Here is a 22,498-nt window from a genome sequence, read left to right as displayed (position 1 = left end):
GGTCGGTGCTCTAGATCACCACTTCCTGGAGATTGTATTCTAAACTTTGCTGTGATGGATGCAAGGTCCATGTGCCCACGAGCTCCAGTGGAAGCCAGATGTCACATCTGCTTTTACCTTGCTATTTTAAGCAGAGTATAATAATGGACAGAAGAGAAAGCAAACAAGGCAGGAGCAGCGTGGGAATGGCCTCGGGAGGCGCGGCTGCTGGGATTCCCCCTCAGGAGCTCGGGGTTCCATCTTGTCAAGTGTGGGACCTCAGCCAGCCTCCACTCTGCTTTGTCCTGTAGCAGCTGACACCTCTTAGTGCTTGTCTGACTTAATTTGTTTCTGTTTTACTTTGTTTTCTGACTCAGAGACTGACTTCAGGTCCTTCTTGAGGAGCAGGAGGTGGAGGAGAGGAAGTGAAGATATTTCTGATGCAACTTTGCAATACCACGATGCCAGAATCCTATGGGATGGGACCATCAAATCTGTGGCTTATTGTGACTAGGAAGTCTCTTGGATTTTAGGGACTTCCAGGATCGGAAAAGACTACTGAAGTGTGTTAGGAATCCTGTGATCCTTGCCCCAGCCTTTGCTGGAACTCTCCTCAGAATAGGGAGCTCACTACCCTGAAAGGCAGTCCGTCGCATCTTCAGATGGCTCCGACCACTAGAAAGCTTTATCTTGCTTTGATTCGATTTTTCAGTCATCGTTCGTGCACCTGTCCTTTGGGACCTTCAAATATCTGAGAAGACATTTTCTTTTATTCTGCACCTTCTCTTCTCCAGGCTAAAGATCTTTAGTTCTTTAAACACAATCTTGTCCTTGTCTGAATCCTTCTTGGCATGCAGAGCACAATACACTTCATGTAGATTAAGATATAGCGGAAAAGTGAAATACTTCCCATGTTTTGAAAATCATACTCCTATTAAGACAGCCTGGACCTGCACATACATCACATATCATTTTAAGACGTTTCTTGAGAGGTGCAGCTAACTTTCCTGGTAGAATTGGGGTTTGCGGATACTCTTGCTACCTTGCTAACGGCACTACTAATATTGCTGCTGCCAAAGTCCAAGTAAAAGTGATAGAAATTAATCGTAGAACTCACCTTTGGGCAAATAAGATGCTCAATTTATTCATATAGTGACCATTTGGGATGAGAGACACAGCATGACCTGGCGCCATTTCTCCCATTCCTGAGAGCTAGGTTCAGTCTGCCCAGTATGGCTTCTCCCTTCCTGTCTAACCTCCCCCTCTAGGCCTCCAGCTAGTTTTTTCAAATTCCGTTCCATATTTCAAAGTTCACAGCTCAGCTCAAACACTATTTCTAATGTAGAATCTCCACTAAGGCTATATCAGCCATCATAATTTCCATAGGCAGAGACCCTTCTCTGGGATTCTACAACTTCTCACTTTCAAAGTATTTACCCCAGTATACTGTTTTCCAACTGCCTCCTGCCACTTGGCTCTATTCTTCCTGAAGGCCAGAACCACATTTTTATCATCTTTATGTCACCAGCACCTAGCACAGGGCCTGGTAGATTAGGTGTAAAATGAGTGTTTGTGGTGAATGAATGAATGAGTGAATGAATGACTCACTTTGTGGATATTCTACTTCAGATGAGATTTCTTGAAATGACCAGCAGGGGTCACCTCAACTGTTTCAGAGCTAAACGGAACTACCTTTTCACTGCAGAGAATGACAAAAGTTAAGATGATAGTCACATCAACCAACCTCGGGGCTAAAGTTCTCTAGTTCTTAAAATAAAAACCAACCAAAAATTTTGGATAAATATTCTGGTTACCCATGATGAATCAGACTTCCCTCCTGCATCAGGGAACTCAGTCAGAGGTGTGTGTGTCAGGTGCAGGTGTTTGTCAGGGCTGTGGCTGGTGCCAGATCTGAGCCTGCCATACAGCTCTCTGGCTCAGGCCCTTTCTGTGACTTTTCTGTTGGACAGAAAAGTATCTAGTATCATTGGAGATGGTGGGCTCTTCCTCTTGCAGCTTCCAGCAGTCTGCACCTTGCATAGTGCCCGGAACACAGTAGGTACTCATTAAATGACAGTGTCTTTTTGTTCTGTGTGTGTCCCAGTGGCCCCCTAACTGTGCGTGGTGGCATGATCTGAGGATGACATCAGCGTTTGGTGGTTTTCATCTGCCATCCAGCAGAGCAGCTCCTTCAGGGAATCTCTGAACCTGAAGTTGCAGAATCAGGCTGGTTCTGCAGGTCCTGGAAGGCATCTCCTACCCCACTAGGGGAAAGGGACCTGAAAGAGCTTAGAAGTGGGAAGAGGCCAGGCAGAGCCCTCTGGACTCAGGCCAGGCTTCCTGGGCTGCAGACCTCCTGCCCCTACATGGCCTCCGTAAGTACCTACTCTATGCTGGACACTCTACCTCATTCCATCCTTGGAAAAGAATATATAGGAGGCATTCTTATCTTCGTTCCACTGATAAGGAAACTGAGGCTTACAGGCAAAGCCAACATTCAAGGCCAAACAGCCAGTGAGTGCAAGAGTGGGGATTCAAACTCAGGAATCTGACTCTAAAGCTTGCATTCTTTCTACCTTGCTATCCTGCCTTTCCCGATGGAGACCTGATATTACTTGTGTCTTTTTCTAGGAGAAAGTAGAGGAGCCAGATCCATTGGCTCAGGTCTCTTGACTGGGAAGAAACATGAAAGAACAGTAGTTACTGTTCAGTATGGAGAAGCCATACTGGACAGACTGAACAGTAGTTACATGAAAGTGACAGGAGTTAGTATTTACAAATAAACACAACCCAAATTGACTTGAACACTAGGACACGTAATTGCTTATGTAACTGGCTAATTTAGAAAGCGTTCAGCCTGCAGGTAAACTTTGATTAAGGCACCAGCTCCATTTCTCTGCAGGTCTCTTGGCTCTGCCCCATTCTCTGTGTGTGTGTCCGTTTTATCCTCAGTCTAGTCTTCCTCATGGAAGCAAAATGGCATCAGCAGCACTAGATCTCACACCCGCATACTCCACTACCCAGAGCAAGAGAAAACATTGAGTCTCAGAAAACTGCCACATGCTCTTTGGCTTATGCTGGATGTATTGTTTCTCCCTGAGCCAATCACTGTGGTGGGGTGAATGAGATTATGCTGATGGGGATCAATCCCACCCAGGCTTCAAGGTGCTACACTACAGGCAGGGGATAAACCTAGCTTTGGGGAGGCAACCCAAGATTTCCGGGGGTGAGCACTGCACAAAGCATATGAGGTCCACTCAGGCCAAGCCTCCAGAATCATGGCTCTCGTAGAGCTGACAGGTCTGACAAGGGCATCTTCAAATGAGAGAGCCCCATGCTGAGGGTCAGGAGAGCTGCTGAAGGGTGTGAGGTGAGCCCTGGGGTAGGACATCAGGAAACACCATCCTTTCCCCGTTTCCCACTTGACCAAAGAAGGCTGTGCAGTATAATGGCCTCAAAATCAGGAAGATCTGGTTTCAAATGCTTGGTTCTTTGTAAGATTTGGGCAAATGGCCTCCACACTCTGAAGCAGTTCTTTCATATGTAAAATGTGACTATTAATGCCTACATCAGAGGTCATCGTGAGGATTAAATTAGGCAATGTTGATAATGCTCTTAGGACAGAGTGCAACACCCAATAGGTGCTCAGTAAATGGTAGGCAAGTACACATCTGAACCTAACAGAGTGCCCTCCATTAGCTATGGCTTTGAGGAGTTAGAAGCACTTTTCTCCCTTCTGGGATAGCTGTGTTTACGGTAAAGACCAAATTAGATGCAAAACCTCTAAGGCCACCTCTGACTTTGTAAACAGAGCTAGTGAACAGGAGGAAATGCAATTCCAATTGCCCTTGATTTTCACCTCTGGTGTTGACGCAAACTCAAGCAGGCTCTCTCTGTGGCTCATGACCCTTGGAAATGGAACCCAGCTCGGGTCAGGGATGGGAGTGGATTTGACTTGTCCTTTTGGCATCTCCTCAGCCTGCGAAGCCCAGGCCTCTTGGAGCATCTTTGGGGCTGACACAGCAGAGGTTCCGGGCATCTGCGGCCACTCCCACCAGGAGGCTGCCATGCCCCACATTCCCGAGGATGAGGAGCCCCCCGGAGAGCCACAGGCAGCCCAGAGCCCTACCAGCCAAGTAAGTGTCCCCTCCCTGCCTGCGGTTAGCCTGGCTGGGGCAAAGCCAACCGCCCCGGGCTGAGGCGACAGTACCCAGCCTGGCCAGTGGGTTTGCCAATCGCCTATGCAGGCTGCAGTGAGCCCTGGGGTAGGTGTCCACACTGAGGAATATACACACAAAGTTCCATTGCATTTCCTGAGGGCCCCGCAAACCCTGAGAGTGGAACCTCCTAGGTTGTGTCTGATGAGGCCTCCTGGGAAGTCAAATCATCTTAACCCCATAGGTGCCCTGCTGGAATGGAGAAAGACTTGGATAGAACCTCATCATGTCAGGGTCATGGGCACCAGCAAAAGTCACTATAAGTGCATTCACTTAAAACAAAAATCAAATTTTCATAGTAAACAGTGAAAAACATTTTCAGCAAAACTGGATTGTGAAAAAGGAAATGACGAAAATAAGTTAAAGGGTCACATTGAGATTGTATCGTGCAAGTGAAATTCTGAAAGCAAGTTATTTAGTTATTTTTAACTATACATATTACAAAATATAGATTATATACCACTTTTTAGAATGAATGAAGAATTAATCAAGTATGTTGATTTTGGTGTGGGTATATTTATTTTTCGTGCCAACAAGATGGTCTGTTTACATACCGGTTCCTTCACATTTTACTGTATACACTTTCATTAGGAGGTTCTGTTTAATATCTGAGATCTTCATGCATTTTCCCAAAGACCTCTTTCAATCCTTCAGTGTTCAAATCATTCTCTTGTGGAGAACCTATCTCACCTCCTCCTAATTTGTTCTTGTTAACTAATCCCATTCCATCGGCTCCTCGTTGGTCCAAGACTTTGCACGTGAAGTTCTCCAACCTTGTTTTCTTTGGCCTCATCGTGAACTTTGCAGTTGCTTCGCACTGAACTTGTATAGTTCTGTTATATCTGACAGTCATCCCAACTGACCTCAGCCAGAAGGAATAGACACTCGTTAAGTGAGGAGAGAATGTACGAGTGAGCATTAATTTGATAAGTGGGTAGATTCCTAGTGAATATTTTCATTTTATGATGACATTTGTTTTCTTGCACATCGTAACTGTAGGAACTTAGAATAAATACTTATAAAAAATGGCCTCTCATATTTCCATATCCCAAGCTTATGGGATTAAGGTGCTGCAGAACTTGGCAGGCTTGGGACGCCCTTGAATTTCTAAATGATAGTGGGCCAAATCCCCGGCCTTTGGCTGCAGGCAGCCAGCTCAGGGTTTTACTGAGCCTCCCTCCCAAGAATGTCTTGGGCCACTGTGGTTGCTGTTCCTCCGCTGCTTTCGGTGGCTCCAGAGTACTCCTTTGCTCCTCTGCAGGTGACAGTTGGCCTTCCCCAAGGTCAGTGCTCTGCTGCTGCCCCTTTCCTTACCAAGTGTGGACAATGTCCCCAAAGTGTCCCCAATAGTAAACTATTAAGTTTAACTAACCTTAAAAAAAAAGGTTACTCTACTAAAATCTTGGAAATTAAAGAAGGGAATAACGACGCAGAGCAAAACATTCACATCTGGAGTCAAATATGACTGTTCCCAATCCTCAGGTCACGATTTTTCTGGGTTCTTCCCCCTTAGCACTCCCACTCCCCAGTCCTGGACTCCTCCTTGCCTTGGCTATCCCCGACCCCTTCCACCTCGCTAGCAATGGTAGTGCCCTTAAGGCGGATTGTGATGCAAACGCTAGCTCCAGAATCCCGGGCAACTGCCCCAAACAGCTGCCATGCTATACTCCCCAAGAATGCAAATATTACTTAAAAAAAATAAAAGATTGGTAAAGATGGAACTCCACCCTCAGCGAAGAGATCCTTTTACATTGAGTCCAGTTCCTTTTGGTTCTCAACTTCTCTAATTCAAAGGTTCCTCAAATCTTCTTGGGAGACACAAAACCAGAAGCACAAAAGCCTGCTGGCCCCTCTGACCATCACGGCTTCAAACCACACAAAGGTACAGCTCCATTGGGTCAGATGTAAGAGTGTGTTTCTAGGGTTGGCCAGGCAAGGAAGGGTTCCATGAGCTCACCACATAGTTGAGGGACAGAAAACCCTAGCAGAATAGCAGGACCTTCAGATTCCAGGTCCCCATAAGCTCACTCTTCCTGTGATCTTGAGCCAGAACCAGACTTCTATAGCTTGAGGGGGTGGGTCCCCATGGTCTCTGAATGTCCTTCAAATGCCATGACTCTATCTCTGTGCTCATGGGAAGTCAAGATAATAGACTGTTTGCAAGTTCAATAGCCTCTGCATTGCCAGAGCCCAGTAGGAGCAGAACTCATGAGGAATTCAGATGAGCTGGAGCCAGGATGCCCAGGTCCAATAAGGGAGGACCATTAGCCCAGGATTTAAGAATGTGGACTCTGGAGTCACACCAAGGTGGCTGGAGTCACTGCTCCTCCTCATCCTGGTCTAGAGACCTTGTGCAAGTCTGTTAAATTTTCTATGCCTCTGGTTCCTCATCTCTTCCCCAGGGCAAATGTGAGTGGCTCCTAGACACTGTTCAGCCAGACTTTGAGTGCCTTCTCTGGCCTAAAGGACAACAGAGCTTGGGCAGGTTAGACCTCAGATTGAAGGCCACATCAGATTCAGAATTCTTTTATTCTCTGCCCTTACTGACAGATGCTGGGCCTCCCTGAGTTCTCCAGAAGCCCACAGCACAGGCATTGCCAATGAAGAGCACTTCCCCCTATTGCACCCACAGGCAGCCCTTCTCAGGCAGCCGCAGCCTCAAGAGAGGGTCAGGCCTGCGAGCTTTGCTAGAGCCTCCAGGGGCGGGAGCCTGCATCTCTGGGAGCAGCGGAAACCAGGCAGCCAGGGAAGCAGGGTTGGCCTGGAGGGCTCCTCTGGAACTCCCAGTAGCGTGTGAATTCCCACTCTGTGAAGCAGGCAAAGAACAGGAGTATCTTTCTGAGTTTACAACTCCCCAGAGTCCAGTCCTACTTCTGGTTCCTCAGGCCCCAACCCCCATTTTCCATCACTAACAAGAGCCCTAGCTGAGGGTTTCTCATACAAAAACACTAAAGCAGTAGACCTAGATCTTGTTTTTCTTTCTGTGCTATCTCTCTCTCTCTCTCTCTCTCTCTCTCTCTCTCTCTCTCTCTTTGGTCTCTAATCAGAAACTGTAGTGAAAACCAACAAAGAACTAAATCCTCCTGACCATGCACTCTGTGTGGCTGTGTCCTGAACATGTTTTCTGGATTGGCCCTTGAACAGGGATGGGTACCTCACTGGAGACCCCTTGGAAAATGTGTGCTCCCCCAGGAAAGGAAAAGAGGTTTAGGACCTAAGGAATCAATTCTCTGTTAGGAATGAGATGAAAACAAAATGGAAGATACATGTAAAACACTTGGAACCTGGAAAGAACTGTGCAAGGTGGAGACACCCCTGAGACTCACCCAACGAGAACCCTCATATCATGCTTCTGATGTGACAGACATCGCTGTAAGCACTTTATACATAATAACTTCACAACAACTCTTGGGGGTATGTATGATTATTATCCCATTTTACAAATGAGAAAACAGGTAGAAACCAGGCAGTACCTTGAATGCTCCAACTGAGGATTTTGGATTCATCCTCCCTGAACTCATTTCCACTTATCACACCTTTTATAAGAACAGCCTCAATTAAGAGCACCAATGAAATATCTTCAAATAAATTATCAGGAAAGCATTAGGATCTGGTGTACTAGGTACTGGAGCTGTCTATTGGGCATGTGATAGATATATGGGCTCATCCCTCCAAGGTAGATATTATCATTATCATCTTTATAGAAGAAGAAACGAAGTCTCTGTGAGATTATGTAATTGTCATAGGTCACATAGTTGTGTCATGGTTGAGTGGGGATTCAAACCCATGTTTCTGCTGAGGTGCTCCTGCTAGCTCCGTCTAGCAGTAAAGCCAATCCCCGGCTCCACCTAGCAGTGAAGCCAATGTTCTGGACACCAGAGGCCCCAGGCATGGGGAGCAGGAACTTGATACCCCATCCTCTGTGGAAAAGAACCTTGGAAAGTGTCAAGAGGACAATTTCATCAGAATGGCTTCTAGTGGTTTTGGTCACAGCACAAGAGCTGTGAGACTGTAGCTGTGAAGTGCCTAGGACAAAGCGGAAAATGTTTTAGAAATGTTGGTTGTTACAATGGTCAGGAACGTATATCATAATTATTTGTCTTTAGTTCCTATTTCGAGCAATGGAGTAACTTGTCATTTTTTTTATTTCTCTAATCCCCCTGTTAGACTGCATGTGAGCTGCTTAGGGTCAGGGGCTGTGTCATGTGTATATCTCTAATTCTCAGCATAGGTTCTAACATATGGTGAGAGCTTAGGGAAGGATGGATGGATGGACAGATGGATAGACGGACAGACGGACGGACGGACGGACGGACGGACGTATGATTGTGTGATAGACTGGGTAGACAATTGGCTGGCTGGCTGGTTAAATGTCTGAATTGGTGGGAGGAATAAGTGTAAGGAAGAACAGTGTAGAGAAGGAGGGAAGAGGAAAAGACAGAAAACGAAGGTGGATGAATGCCTGGCTGGCTGGGTGATACGCTCTCCGCAGAGTAAGGCAGTAGACATTGCGTGTACTTGTGTACTCCTGAAGTCTCTTGGCATGAAAATAAAACTAATGATAAAAAGAGCAGGACAATCTGGTAATTACTGATCCCTGGCCTCTAGGAATATAGTGGACGATGGTAGAAAAGACGGTCACCAGAGGCAGGGCGGGCTCTGGGTACGTGGAGGAATTCACAGGGTGGGTACTGAGGAGTCTTTGGGGAGCCAAGGAACTTGGTGCTTGGCAGGGAGGAGCCCCATGTCCAGCAGACCGCAGCAGAGACCCTTGTGCTCTCTCCTGTGCTCCTGGGACTCACTGCTTGAATAATTATTTTCTGCCAAGTCCGCAAGAGTCTTTTTATGCTGTCATAAGAGCACCAACTCCTCTGTGTGGCCAGAGCCCCTCTCTCCAGAGGCAGTGTCTGTTTGCCCTCCAGGCTATGAGAGAGGGACCTAGGATTATAGCCACCACAGCGCCCACCCTCCACCACTACCCTCAGCATCATTATTATTATGGCTTTAGCTCATCAAATCCTTACAACAAGCCTGAAAAAAATGGGGCTTATTAGCTCCACACAGTGTTTGAGAACATGAAACTCAAGGGAAGTTAAGTAGCTTGCCTAAGGCCATCCAGATGGGACTCCAGTGTAGGCCTCCTCAACTTGACTATTCCACATTGCCTTCCGGCAGGGTCCTTCTTTCTGCCAGGGCCCAAGTGCAAGAACTAAACTCCCCACTCCTGCCTGGGCTTGGTCTGGGGCTGCTGTTTAGAGCTTCCTAGCCTGGGCCTACTCACGTGACATTGGAGAAAGGAATATAATATTCCCATCTATGACACTGGCCTATATTTATCCCTGCACCCAGGCAGTTAGGAAACTGTTGTGCATTCCTGGGAATTTATGAGTGAAATAAACATTAAGTGTTTCTATAAGTTTATTTAAGGAGAACAAAATGTGACCTGTTTGCTTATTATAGAGTGGGTAAGCTTGCGGGAAGATGGCCCAGCCCCCTAGTGCTTGGCTGACTCCAAGGAAGGATAATGGATCCCTGGGGAGGCTGGTCCCCTGGAGGTGAGGGGGTGCCCCTACTATCTTACTCAACTGTGTGTTCAGCCTCTTGCCAACCTGGAGGGCTGCCTGGAGGAAGGGGCTTATGAAGGAGGGTGCATCTTGGAAGAATAAGAAAGGAGTGTTGGGACCCGTGGGATACCAGGAACCAGGGAGGTGAGCCCAAAGACCTGGAGATGACTAGAAGAGTAGCTTGTGTAGTGGAAAAGCCAGCAGGCCTGGTATATAGTCCATTCCACTATTTACCACCTGCACAGCCCTGGACAACTTTATTTCTTGTTGGTAAAGTAGGGATTGAAATGGGAAAGAGAAGAAAGAAAAGAAATATACCAATCACCTACTCCACGGTCCAGGGCCTTCACTTTCCTCTTCTCATTTACTCTTTGCGATGTTGTGAGGTCAGGAGTTATTATCACCCCAATTTTGTAGATGGGTACTCTGCGGTTCACAGAATTGCTGAGAGGATTGACTGAAAAACCACATGGGAAGTGTCTGGGACAGGGCCTGGCACTCAGTAGGTCTGAGCAATTTTTGCTTCCCCCACCCGCAATCGTCCTTTGCTTCTTGTGCCTGTACTCAGGAAGGGCTTCTGTACTTGGTCTGAGAAGCAGATGGTGAGAGAGGGGGTGGAGCCAGGTGAAGGAGGCCTTGCAGGTGGACTTTTTTGGCTCATGAGGCCAGATACCCAGGGGAGGTGCTCTGTGGCTCCATGGTCAGAAGGGCTGGGTCCTCCTAATTTAATTCCAAATGGTTTACTCAGACCTCAAACTAAGAACAACAATTTCCTTAAAACCAAATTCCAAAGTAGTGAATTCATTCCCAAAGGTAACTATACAGAATATGACATCTGATACATATCGAGCATTTACTAGGGGCCAAGTGTCCCCCATGACCTGCCAGATTTAGCAAATGAAAATACAGTTATGTCCATACAATATTTGGGACATACTTATTCTAAGGAATTATTCATTGTTTATTTGAAGTTCAAATGTAACTGGGCATCCTGTATTCTATCTGGCAATCCTATTTCTATATCAACCTGTTTAATTCTTGTAACTACCCTTGTGAGATAGTAGTCATTTTATAGATGAGGTAACTAAAGCAAAGAGAGGCAAGGGAACTCGCTCAAGGTCACACAGCTAGTAAGTAGAAGCTGTATCATGAATTGGTGTGGTTCCCAAGGCCCATGTCCTTGAAATCCCACAGCTAGTAACTTGCTTGGTGGATTCTGTATTTGGACGTGCTTCCCCGCAGGCTTTCTTGAGGCCCTGCCTTCTGTTTGGCAGCTCAGAGTGGGAGCAGGGATGGGTATTTACGGTGCATTAAAACCTGGCAGAACTCACCCCAGAGGGCCCTTGGAATCTTTCCATACTCTCTCCTGGGTTACTGTCTTCCCAGTGCCTACTAGAGTGAAACACAGCCTACACAAGATTGAATGTTCACCCACAAAACAGTCCTGAAGAAAACTAGAGGTTGCTCAGAGCTTGCTCAACAATTCTGTGAGCTGATTAGGGAAAGAACACTTTGATTTTATTACTGTTTATTATGTACACATTGGAAGAAGAGTGAGAAGCATTCCATCAGAGGATTAGAGGATTTCTCCTTGATTGCTTCGTGCCTCCTGACTTTTAAGCAGCTTCAAATTGTGTGATTACATGCTTGGCACTTGCTACCCATGGCTCGTTTCTGCTTTTCTCTGTGGGCGCCTTTGCCCCAGCCCTCCTCCGAGTGAGGATGCCTGCAGCCCCACACATGGCAGCCACCTCAGAAAAGCTTTGCTGCAAGTGGCCTCTAACTAGAAGGCAGTGAAAACTTCCACCAGAAGGCAGCTCTTATAACGCCCTGCCGGCCATTTACCTAACAGGTTTCAACACTGAGGGCTCCAGGCCCTAGGAGTTACCTGGTGTTGGGGGTTGGCAGGGAGGGTGCTTACATCTCATTTTCCATCCCTTTGTTCTACTTGGGAAGCATTTCAGAGACCTGCCTGGTTTACTTTTGTCTTCCCAGGCAGGGAAGTATCTGTCTACCATAGACCCTGACACAATAGGGGTAAGTAAATCTTTGCCACATGAATGGACAGAATAAAGCATAATAATGTACGAATGTTTACCAACATGCCCCTCTCTTAGATTCTAAGACTTTTGAAAACTTTAGTGAGTCCATCATAAATGGAAGAGTCAAGACAATCTTTACAATAAATAATTGGATGGAGGCAGGAGGAGTAAGCTTAGGGGGAGGATTTGGGTGGGGAGGGTAAACAAAATTAAGAGGATGGAAGAAGTGAAGATGGGTGTTAAGATTTGTTCCGCCTTCGTGTCCTTTGAAAGGTGAGCGTGAAGACCGAGTTGGCTTTTTGTCTGCTGAACAATTCTTTAAAACTTTCCTTCTTAGAACCTGGACCACATGGATCACAGTTTTATTAGATTTCAGGTTAAATCGTTTAACTTTAGAGTCAAACCATGGATGGTTATAAAAGGAGCATGCATTTCTCTTTATCTGCTGGAGATGTTTATATTTATCAAATTGTTCCCCTATTTTTATAGTCTCATATTTTTGTATCTTATATTTTATTGTTACTTCAAATTGCTTTAGGAAATAGGTAGTATGTCAATGAAATAAAGAAAATAAACTATATTCAACTTACTTAGCACCCTGAATATATTCAACTCTTGGAAATGAGTATATAAGATAACAGCATCACCACCACCATGATTTTTTTTACCAGAACACATCATGCAGAAATTAACAATGGCCCCTCCCACCCCTTTATGTAGACCTAGCCCATCTATACTGATGCATGCTGAGAACTTGTAAAAGCCTTTCCCCAAGTGATGGCAGAAACCAGATGATATAATGAGCATGAAAATGATATTTTAGCTAAAGTGCAATTTTTTCTTATTCACCAAAGGATTCATACGAGAAAGAAATTTTCTAAATATATGACAAATAAAACATGAAATGGGTAATATTCAGAGCGCAAACTTTCGCAGTCAAATTAAACTGCACCCAGGAAAGGAACCTCACACACACTGTGAGCAGATTCAGAGTTTCGGTTGGCATTCCCGTGATAACAGTCAGTCAGTCAGTCAGTCATCCATGAGGCCACATCATAGGAAAGGAGCGCCATCCAAATAATGTGGTGCACAAGAAGAGTGAGTCCTAGAGATCTAGATGCCTGGAGTTAACAATACTGTACTGCATACCTAAATTTTTGCTAAGGAAATAGATTTGATAAGTGTTATCATCATGTTATCATAAATAAAAGGCAAGAGGAAACCTTTGAAAGTGATGAATAGGTTTATGTCAGATTGTGGTGAGGGTTTCAAAGGTGAATACTTATCTCTCAGCTCATTGAGTTAAATGAGCTTAGAGATAAGATTAAATGTGTAAAGCTTTTCATATATCAATCACAGTTAATAAAGTGGTTTTTTAAAAAGATGACATGGATGGAGGAGGTTTTAAGCACATTTACCCAAATGTAAGACTGTCACTGAATATCAGAAATGTGTGGGTGATACCACCTTTTCTCCTGGCCTCAATTTTTCCCCAGTCAGGCTGACCGCTGCCTGAGGACTCTGCAGCACTTATGTCTATATCATCAGTGATTTCCTACATTGTCACCAGGGATGGCTAAGAAGTTTCCTAATCTTAGTGCATGAAAAATAGACGGTGTTAAGCTTAGGTGAAGGCCTGCTGGGGAATGAAGGAGAAACTGCCTATATTTTTTTCTTTGAATAATCCAAATAAACTACATTCATCCCCTTATCAAGAGAGCTCTGAGTATCATGATGCTGGAATAAACGCTCCAGCTCTTGGAAGCTTTCTTCATCCCGAGCCTAATTCCATCTATGTCTTTGTTCTAAACGACCAGGGCCCTCTTACCACAGGAATAACTTGCAGTCCACCTACCATTGTTCTCACTGGGGATGCCAGTTCACCGGAAGGAGAAACTGACAAAAACCTGGCCAACAGGTACATCCCATTTCCTTATCGTTGAGCCGTAAATAACATTATTTCCTAGCACGCAGGGATTAGACAGCTATCTATATTTTTATAAATATTTTCTTCTTTCTTGAATTATTTTATTGGTGAAAATACAATTAATCAGCTTTTCAAAATGGGAGAGAGAACTTGGGATTCTTCCATTATTTTTCCCCCCAAAATTATTTTTCCTCTCCTGGATTTGGCTCTTTGCATTCTGCTAGCCTTTAAGAAAAATACAAATCATAAAAGAAAAGTTTCCTAAAATAAATGCCCATGTATTTGCAAACAGACTTGAAAGATGTGAGTCTTTGTAGACTCCTGCTCCCAGCCAAAGTGGGTACTATGCAGAGGATGATCTCTTGGAAGTGACATTGGCTCACGTGCGTGGCATGTCACTGCCTTGGTTTTACACAGCACTCGCACATGCATTGGTCTAGCTAGATCGTCTAAGTACAATTTTCGAAATGTTACAAAGATAATTCTTATACAAATATACAGTTTGCATGTGCCAAAGATATATTTAACTCATTAATGAATGACCCATCAGCATAACAAAGTCAGTTCAAAGGAGGATAAAAGAAATCGATATATGCATATAATCAGTGAGGAGGGAAAGAATGCTGGAATAAAATTGCTAAGTTACATATAAAATGGGTTAATGCACTACAGAACAATGAAACCATATTTTTTTATCTTTTCTCCCAAGCAGAAATCATCTGCTTCTCTACCAGACAAAAAATTATTCATACCTTATAAGTTTTCTATAAGGCCGATGTTCACTCAGAGTCGGGGCCCTCATAAATAGTAAATAGTTAAAGTTACATCTCCTTAGGGCAGTCATTTGAAAACTTTAGTATGCATCAGAATCACCTGGGGAGGTTGTTCAATCAAGATGTCTGGGCCTCATCCCCAGAATTTCTGATCCAGTAGGTCTGGGACTGAGCCTAAGAATTTGCATTTCTAACAAGTTCCCTCGCTTAGACTAGCTTGTAAAACGATGTTCTCATGTGACTTTGAAAGAACATACAGGCATCTGTTTGCCTGCTTCCAAGCTGTGGACAAATTTTCTTAACAAGATGGCTCTATTCTGTCTTTCAGAGCTCACAGTCCCCACAGGAGGCTTTCTCACCGACACTTGAAGGTTTCTACTGCTTCGCTGACTTCTGTGGGTAAGGGCTAGGCCATTTTTATCTGATTTCTATAACCAGAGATAGAGTCTAAACACAACTTTAGTGTGTCTGAGTAGGAAGACTAAGGTCTGGAAGACTTGGCCAGGCCGGGCCCCGTGCCCTCTCCTGCTCCTCAGGTAGGCCCATTCCTTTGAGCCCAACAGGGCAAAATTTATCACCCTCTCTGTATTTGAGCCCAAAAGAAGTATGAAGTCCCATCTCAATTTCTTTTGGTCAAAAAACAAGACCAGGGTGTGAAGAGGAAGATGAGGGAATCAAAGAGACAGAACAGCTGTGTGAGGCTCCATTCTGGGGTTTAGGGAGCAGAGCCCTCTGCCCTTCCAGGTAGCCATGTGCCTGAATGCAAGGCTACCCACTCATTCCCCAAACGGTCCCTCAGGCTCTGCTCTGGGCCATCACAACACAGATATGATACAGCCTTGGTTCCTGCCTTCGTGTCACTCATAGTCTATGAGGAGACTGAGAAGTGAAGAGATATAATCAGGACAGTATATATAAGGCCCCTCACAGAAATGTTAGGGAAACTGAGGTAGGAAGGGGTTCACTTCTCTCTGGGAAAAGGAAGGTTGGATAGGTATTCTAAAGGAGATAGTATTTGAGTTGTGCCTTAGAGGACTGGACAGGTAGATAAAAGGGAAGAAAAGCCATAACAGAACAACTGAATGTGCTGCCATGTGTATTAGTCAGGACTCTCAAATGACAGAAACCCAACTCAAACTAGCTTATGCCAAAAAAAATAAAATAAATAAAAGTCAGGGCTTGTGGTTTCAGGGAGTGCCGAATCCAGGTGCTCAAGTCAGGTCATTAGTAATTGTCCCAACCCATGTTTCAAGTCTCCTCTCTTGTGTTAGCTTCTTCTTGGCAAACAGCTACTAGCAACTCCAGGCTAACATCCCATCAGTGGAAAGAGAGTTCCTCTTCCCCATATACCCAATACAGTTCCCAGGATTGCCTCTCATTGGCCTCCATGGCCATCCCTGAGCCAATCACTGTGGCCAGGCAGGTTGAACTTATTGACTGGTGAAGGCTCCTGGCCCACTCCTGGCACTTGGGATGAGTTGGGGAGTGGGATTTAGCACCTTCCTAACTAACATAGTTGAGATTCATAAGGGTTACACCCAGTACAGACTGGGGAGTATGACCAAAAGAAGGGGGAATGAAGGCTGGGGAGGCACAATGAGAGCTCTTCACGACTGAGGGGCTGGAGGGGAGGGGGCCTCAAGAAGAGCATGTGGGGTCAGCAAAAGTGGCTGGGCCCAGTTTGGTATTTGGAAGTCACGCCAGGGACCATGAAGAATCCTGATGAGGTGAAGCAGAAGAACTGCATGGTCAGATATGGCTCTTAGCAAGGTCACTCTGGTAGGCAGTGGAAGATGGGATGGAGGGGATGGTTGGGATGTGGACTGATGTAGTTGTGTAGATAAGAGCTAATGAACAGGAATGGAGATGAGGGGCATGTTCCAGAGATATTTATGAGGCAAATGACCACTAGGATTTGATGATCAGTTGGTTGGACATATGGCAAATGAGGAAGAGCAGCTGGGTATCATTCACCCAGAGAAAGGACCATTTTGGAGAAGGATAGAGATAATGAGTGTGAGTGGAGGAAAGAAGGGAGAGAAGGTGGCCATGGGATCGTGTTGTTGGTCCATGATCTTTGGACTGCTCCCTTTATCCACATACCTCAAACTCACTAGCTTGTTGAAGAAATAGAGACCTGAAAGGGGAACAGATAGCACAGAGGTGGGGCTCCTGATGGACTTCTCCAACAGTAGGGTTCAGGACCATCCTGGGAACCTAGGTGGCTTCACAACCATTTGTGACAGAGGACCTGCCACAGCCACAGGCTACGAGCTGGAGGGGTCAGGCATGCTGAGGAAGCCCTGTCTGTCCCCACACAACTCTCTCCATAGCCTGGCATGGAGTGGAGTTGGCTGACCAAGTCTGCTCTGGGCAGCATCCCTGGGCTGAGGGTGGCAGGGCCATCAGCCGGGGGCCAGGGATTCCATAGCTCTCACACCCTGCGCTGGCCCTCCCTCTGCAGACCCTGCGGGGCACGTCATTGACCTGGTAAATGACCAGCTGCCAGATATCAACATCTCAGAGGAGGACAAGAAGAAAAACCTGGCACTGCTGGAAGAAGCCAAGTTGGTGAGCGAGCGATTCCTAACCCGCCGCGGGAGGAAGTCCAGGAGCAGCCCCGGAGACTCCCCGTCAGGTAGGATGTGCAAGGGGCTGCCCTGAGCCCCTCCGAGGAGGCGTGGGAGTTGGGAGGGCCAGGCCCCAGTTACACTGGGAGCCCTGCTTTCAAAGGATGGCCTTTGACTCACCTGCCCCCAGGCCTCTCGGCCTAGGAGGGCTGAGTCTTATGGAGAGAATCCTGCAAGAAGATTCTCTTGCCCTGTTTCAGGAGTTCCAAAATACCGACCCGTCTCTAGCCCAGGAAACTCTGCTTTTTGTTTTTTGGGGCTGTGTGTAACCGTTGTGGCTTCCTGTTTCTATAACGAATGTCGGCCCATATGATATCCATGAACTTGACTGGGGGTCCCCCACCCCTGAATCCTGCATGGGGAGAAATCCTCTCTGTGATGCCGTGTGCACAGACTCCTGAATCATCCCGTGTAGATAGAGTCTGTATGACCTCCCTACCTTCCCCAGGAGGCCCTGCAGTATGGGTACCTCCTTGGCAAAGGTCTGGAGAGGACTGCACTGGGCCCCCTCTCTCTAATTTCCAGCTATGGGCCCCAGGAAGGAACCTAGTTTCTGTGGGAAAGGAAATGTGGTCTTTGGCATCTTTACGGAATTTCTGGATCAGAAGGAAGGTTTTCCTGGGCCCTGAAATCCACCCTGCTATACCTTTGGCTAAAGTCACTCTTCTTCCTGAGCGAAGAGTCGAACCAGGTTTTACACAAGTCTGAATGTGCTCAGAAGGCAAGGGGAGCATTAGAAATCAGGACCATCCTGGCAAGTCTAGGAGGTACGGCCTTCGGAGCTGTGCTGCCAGGCGATTCCAGGTCCTCTGTTTCCAAGATGCTTTGAAGTCAGGCCAAGCAGGCTGAGAAGTGTGACCCCCAATTCTCACTCCCCAAATGACCTAAGTGTCCCCCTTTGATGGGACGGCAGTGTTGGGCTGCGATAGGAGCCTTATATGGCAGTCCAGAATCAGTCCCCGACCTCAGGGAGGCAGACTAAGTTCCCAAGGGTCGGAAATACCTGAAAGGATGTCTTTGTTAGGCTGACGTCCTAAACCTTCATAAATGCTAGCCGATTTGTATCTGTCTCCACAGCTATTTCCCCCAACCTCAGCCCCGGAGCGTCTCCGGCATCCTCTCGGAGCAACTCGCTCACCATCCCCATACCACCCGGTGAGGTCCAGCCCCTCCTGGCATTCCTGCTCTGGTTTCTCCCTTTGGGTGGCAAATTAGCCTCTCCTAGGGCCTGATCAGGAGGCTTCCTATCCTCAGGCTTCCCAGTCAGGCCCCCTTCCCAGGAGAGCTCCCAACTGGGCCTGGCTGGGCTGCCTCAGAGGAGGAGGATGTACTTTATCTTGGGGTTTTGAGCTAGTGTGGGGAGACAGGCCTAACCCAGGATGAGGCAGGCTGGGTAAGGATGGGGGCAAGGTTGTGGGAAGGGGCCTCTGGCTGGCAGTCTCTGCCTAGAGAAGACTCAGAGCTTATTTGGAAAGGCCTCTATTCGGGCCACTCTTTGCTTTGTGATTTCTTTGCTTTCGTTAGGCTTTGTTCAGGGCCACACCCTCAGATCAGCAGAGGAAGGGGCAGGGTGCCAGGGAGAGCAGCCTGCTTGTCAGCACTGTGGGGCAAGCTCAGGTTCAGGCCAAGCAGCCTGGATTCAAATCTCAGAGCTGACACTTCTTGGCTGTGTAACCTTGATCTCCCTCTGCCTCAATTTCTTCATGTGGTTTCTGGGCTCACCACAAAAACTAGTATGTGAGAGGTATTCAACGAATGGTGGTATTACTGGCTCCCAGGCCTGAGGGAATGAAGGGAGGACATTCTGGGGAGATAGATGTATTTCTGCAAAAGGGACAGCTCAGAGTCTGGGTGCCGGACATCACTCACCAGTGTATGGACCATTCCAGGTTTGGATGCATGCAGTGGCCCACAGTCCCCTCTACCTGGAGCACCACCACAGGTAACAGGGACCTCATTTGAGATTTCTATGATAACTGGTCTCTCCTCTTACCCTTTAACCAAAGAGGCCCTCCCTGACCCACTAAAATGAGGGTGCTAGGTGGGGGAGGCATCTATACCACTTCTAGGGGCTTCCTTGAGGATATTTCAAGAGGAGATATGGTCTCTTCACACTGCTGACTGATACATGTTTACTTTTCCCAGCAGAAGGAGGATGAGGCCAAAGTCTCTTCACCTTATCTTGGCGAGCCTGTGAGTTTGACCTTTGCGCAAATTTGGATGACTTGGTTATGGGAGACATAGTGTCCTGGAAACCTAGGCTGGCCCTGTGTAGCCTGCAAGTGTGTGTGCCTAAGTGGAGGGTTGAGGTTGGGGAAGCTAGAAAGTTCCTCTGTCCTGTTGGGACTGGAAGTCTGGAGGGGGTGAGGAGGCAGGATTCAGTGGGGGTGACCGCCATGGTGGTCTAACCTATAGCCCTGCTCCCACAGTTACGCTGCTGGCCAGACACCAGGGAGACCACTGCGCCCAGCAACAGCCAGGCAAGACTGCTACTCTAGTGAAAATTGTAGGAAATTTCCAGCCCCTGGTTGGGATTCTTCCTAGGGGCAGCCAGAGAAACCTCATCTTTGTAGATGACCAACAGAAGAACGCCACACCTGCTCAGAGCAAAGTGCTCAAGAGGGTGTTGAGGGCAGCATAGAATATGATCTCATCTAGAACTAGGTTGGGGTTGGTTAGAGCCTTCTGGAAAAGTCTCAGCACCCACACAAGATAGCCACACAAATACCCAGATACAGACCCACATGCTTCTTACAAAGCAGATTTCCCTTGGGAAATGAAAGAAGAGTGAACTTCTGAGCATTAAGATATCACCTTTGCGAGAATCACCTCATCCAATGATTCTTAACCTCTTTTGGGTCATGAACCTCTCTGAGAAATTATTAAATGCTGTAGATTTTCTTCCCAGAAAAATACATACAACAAACAAATACACTCATACGTATATATTTGCATGTAATTTCAGAGGGTTCACAAACCTGATGAGAAATCTAAGTCCCTAAAAGTTAAGGGCCTTGCCAGGCAGAGCCAGTAATAGAATCTGGGACAATTGAGTCAAGGCCAAAGCCTGTCCTCTATTCTACTCTCTTCCATAGCTCCTATCCCTTGGGAAATTCTTGGCAGGTTTTGAATGGCAATTCCCTTGTCCTGATTTTTACAAACGTCAGGCTTGTCTGTGGGTTTATTTTACTAGCTCAGATTTTACTGAGAAGCCCTCCCCTTCCACCTGGCTCACACCCCTACACACACACACACACACACACACACGCACGCACGTGGCCCTTAAGAGGGCCTGTGGGGGTTAGATACCCAACAGCAGAAGTGGTCCCACCTGTCTCCTCCCTGACCTGCCTCTGGGGTCCCAGCTCTATCTTGTCTCTTTCAGAATATCCCCAAAGGGCTAGCTGACCGGAAGCAGAATGACCAGAGGAAAGTGTCTCAAGGCAGGCTAACTCCTCGTTCTCCTACAGTTGAAAAATCCAAAGAGATTGCAATAGAACAAAAAGAAAACTTTGATCCCCTCCAGTGCCCTGAGGCCACACCCAAAGGCCCAGCTTCTGGCACAGGCAGTGGTGGGAAAATGGCCCTGAACAGCCCCCAGCCTGGCCCTGCTGAGAGTGGGCTTGCCCAGCCACTACTGAAGACAGCCAGGGAGGGCAACCCTCTGCCCAGAAGTCCAGCCCAGGGCTCTGGAGGGGTGGCTCCCCTGGTCCCCCAGGGAAAAAGCACAGCTGTAGAGCCAACGGGGTCCAAGGTTGGCTCCAAAGCTGAGCTTCGGCCACCCCTGCTGCGAGGGGTCTCCTGGGACAGCGGCCCTGAAGAACCTGGCCCCCTGCTACAGAAAGTGCTTGCCAAGCTGCCACTGGCAGAAGAAGAGAAGCGTTTTGCAGGCAAAGCCAGCAGCAAGCTGGCCAAAGCTCCTGGACTCAAAGACTTTCAGATACAAGTGCAGCCTGTGCGGATGCAGAAACTGACGAAACTCCGTGAGGTGGGTTCCTGGGGCCAGCTGGGTGGGGTACGCACTCCAGGTCTGCCCTGGACAAAAGACCTTTGGGCTGAGCTGGGTCCTAGGGCAGGGCAGCTCTGGCCTGGACTTGGGCCTTGTGGGGTCCTAAACTTCCCCACCCTAATAAATCGAGCCCACTGTGCAGCATCTTCTTCATGAACACCAGTTTTAGGTGTTTTTACCCCATTTACTAGGGCAAGGTCAGTCTGGGATATAGTTGCCACACAACGCCACATTTCAGGGGAATTTGGTGTACAAAGGGGCACCTAGGCCCTCAGTCCTGGACTGTGTTTTGTCCCCTCTAGCTGGAGCTGGTGGCTCATAAACAGGAAACCCTTGATGGAGTGCCTTGTCATAGAAGCTAGACAAAGAGATAGCTTTTTTCTTTGTCATGACCGCAAACTTTTCTTCCTGATACCTGTTAACGAAGATTCTCAAATCCATACTCGAGTATAATAATGGCCATGAGGGGCTGTTCCCTTTGTGGTGAATCTCTCCCAATGTCCATGAAGTCCCTCAGCTTTCAGTGGCTATCAGCGGTCTCTCATGGGGCTGTCACTGTAGGCAGCAGGTGATTGGGATTGTCCACAGATGGAGGGGAGAGAGACCATGATGTGAGGGACAGAAGAGGTTAACAGGACAAAAGAGTCCTTATTTAGTCCCCTCTTCCCCAGAGGTCCAACCCAGGCCACAGGCCAAAGCAATCAGGACTCCACAGGGTAGGCCCTGGTGACCCTATTCCTGGAGCTGGACAAGACTCTCCTGGCCCCTCTACAGAGGGCCATGGGACAGGGAAGGAACACAAGCACCTGGTAGCAGTCAAGCATAAGTGAAGTAGTGTCTGTGCTGGCAGGGACACACTCCAGTGCTGGCCACTGTTCTATTCAGAAGATTTCCATTATGCTTGGGAGCTGGGGGCTGGCTGCTGATGTTAACATTTTACACAGAAAACCCCACCCAGTCAGGAGGAACTCACTGACTAGTGGATCAACACTGGCCTGGAGGTGCTGTCCATGGTGGGCCACAGTCTCAGATCTCTGGGGAAGTTGGCACCAAGTGGGCTAGACAGCCAGATATTTGATTTTGTGGACCTTTGGCCATGACCAAGCCCAGGCAACAGGCCACCCCCACCACCACCTCTGTAAGCTTCTCTCTGCAGCAAAGAAAGCCACAAAGAACCTGGGGGTCCCATCCCACTAACTTCTGCCCTGGCAGCTAAGCACCCACATCTCAATCCAGTGTTCTGAGAGGTGACTGGCTGTAGGCCTCTGGGTTGCAATGGAAACACATAAAAGGCCCTGTCCTGTGACTTCCATTTGGGCCATGAGCGCCTTCTGCAGCAACCATTCAATTGGCCTCT

At 47.3% G+C, this 22,498-nt stretch overlaps 1 protein-coding gene across 23 annotated transcripts in view; it reads left to right on the top strand.

Moving 5' to 3' along the window:
• IRAG1 (inositol 1,4,5-triphosphate receptor associated 1) overlaps positions 1-22,498 on the top strand; it is a 102,932-nt gene that overhangs the window by 31,783 nt on the left and 48,651 nt on the right. For 3 of the 23 annotated variants that reach the window (XM_039863581.1, XM_039863584.1, XM_039863583.1), the window contains 9 exons: positions 3,958-4,115; positions 13,620-13,720; positions 14,831-14,901; positions 16,967-17,140; positions 18,210-18,287; positions 19,022-19,074; positions 19,278-19,325; positions 19,562-19,612; positions 20,518-21,120. In XM_039863581.1, coding sequence (XP_039719515.1) covers positions 3,958-4,115; positions 13,620-13,720; positions 14,831-14,901; positions 16,967-17,140; positions 18,210-18,287; positions 19,022-19,074; positions 19,278-19,325; positions 19,562-19,612; positions 20,518-21,120 — 1,337 coding nt within the window. Of the gene's footprint in view, positions 1-2,083; positions 2,355-2,404; positions 4,116-7,439; positions 7,611-11,776; positions 11,798-13,619; positions 13,721-14,830; positions 14,902-16,966; positions 17,141-18,209; positions 18,288-19,021; positions 19,075-19,277; positions 19,326-19,561; positions 19,613-20,517; positions 21,121-22,498 lie in introns of those variants that run through there. The other 20 variants (XM_039863596.1, XM_039863595.1, XM_039863582.1 and 17 more) reach the window with 19 other exon arrangements.

The sequence above is a fragment of the Pteropus medius genome, unplaced genomic scaffold (assembly GCF_902729225.1).
Source record: "Pteropus medius unplaced genomic scaffold, Ma_sr-lr_union100, whole genome shotgun sequence".
Lineage (NCBI taxonomy): Eukaryota > Metazoa > Chordata > Mammalia > Chiroptera > Pteropodidae > Pteropus > Pteropus medius.
This window is presented reverse-complemented; position numbering and strand designations above follow the sequence as displayed.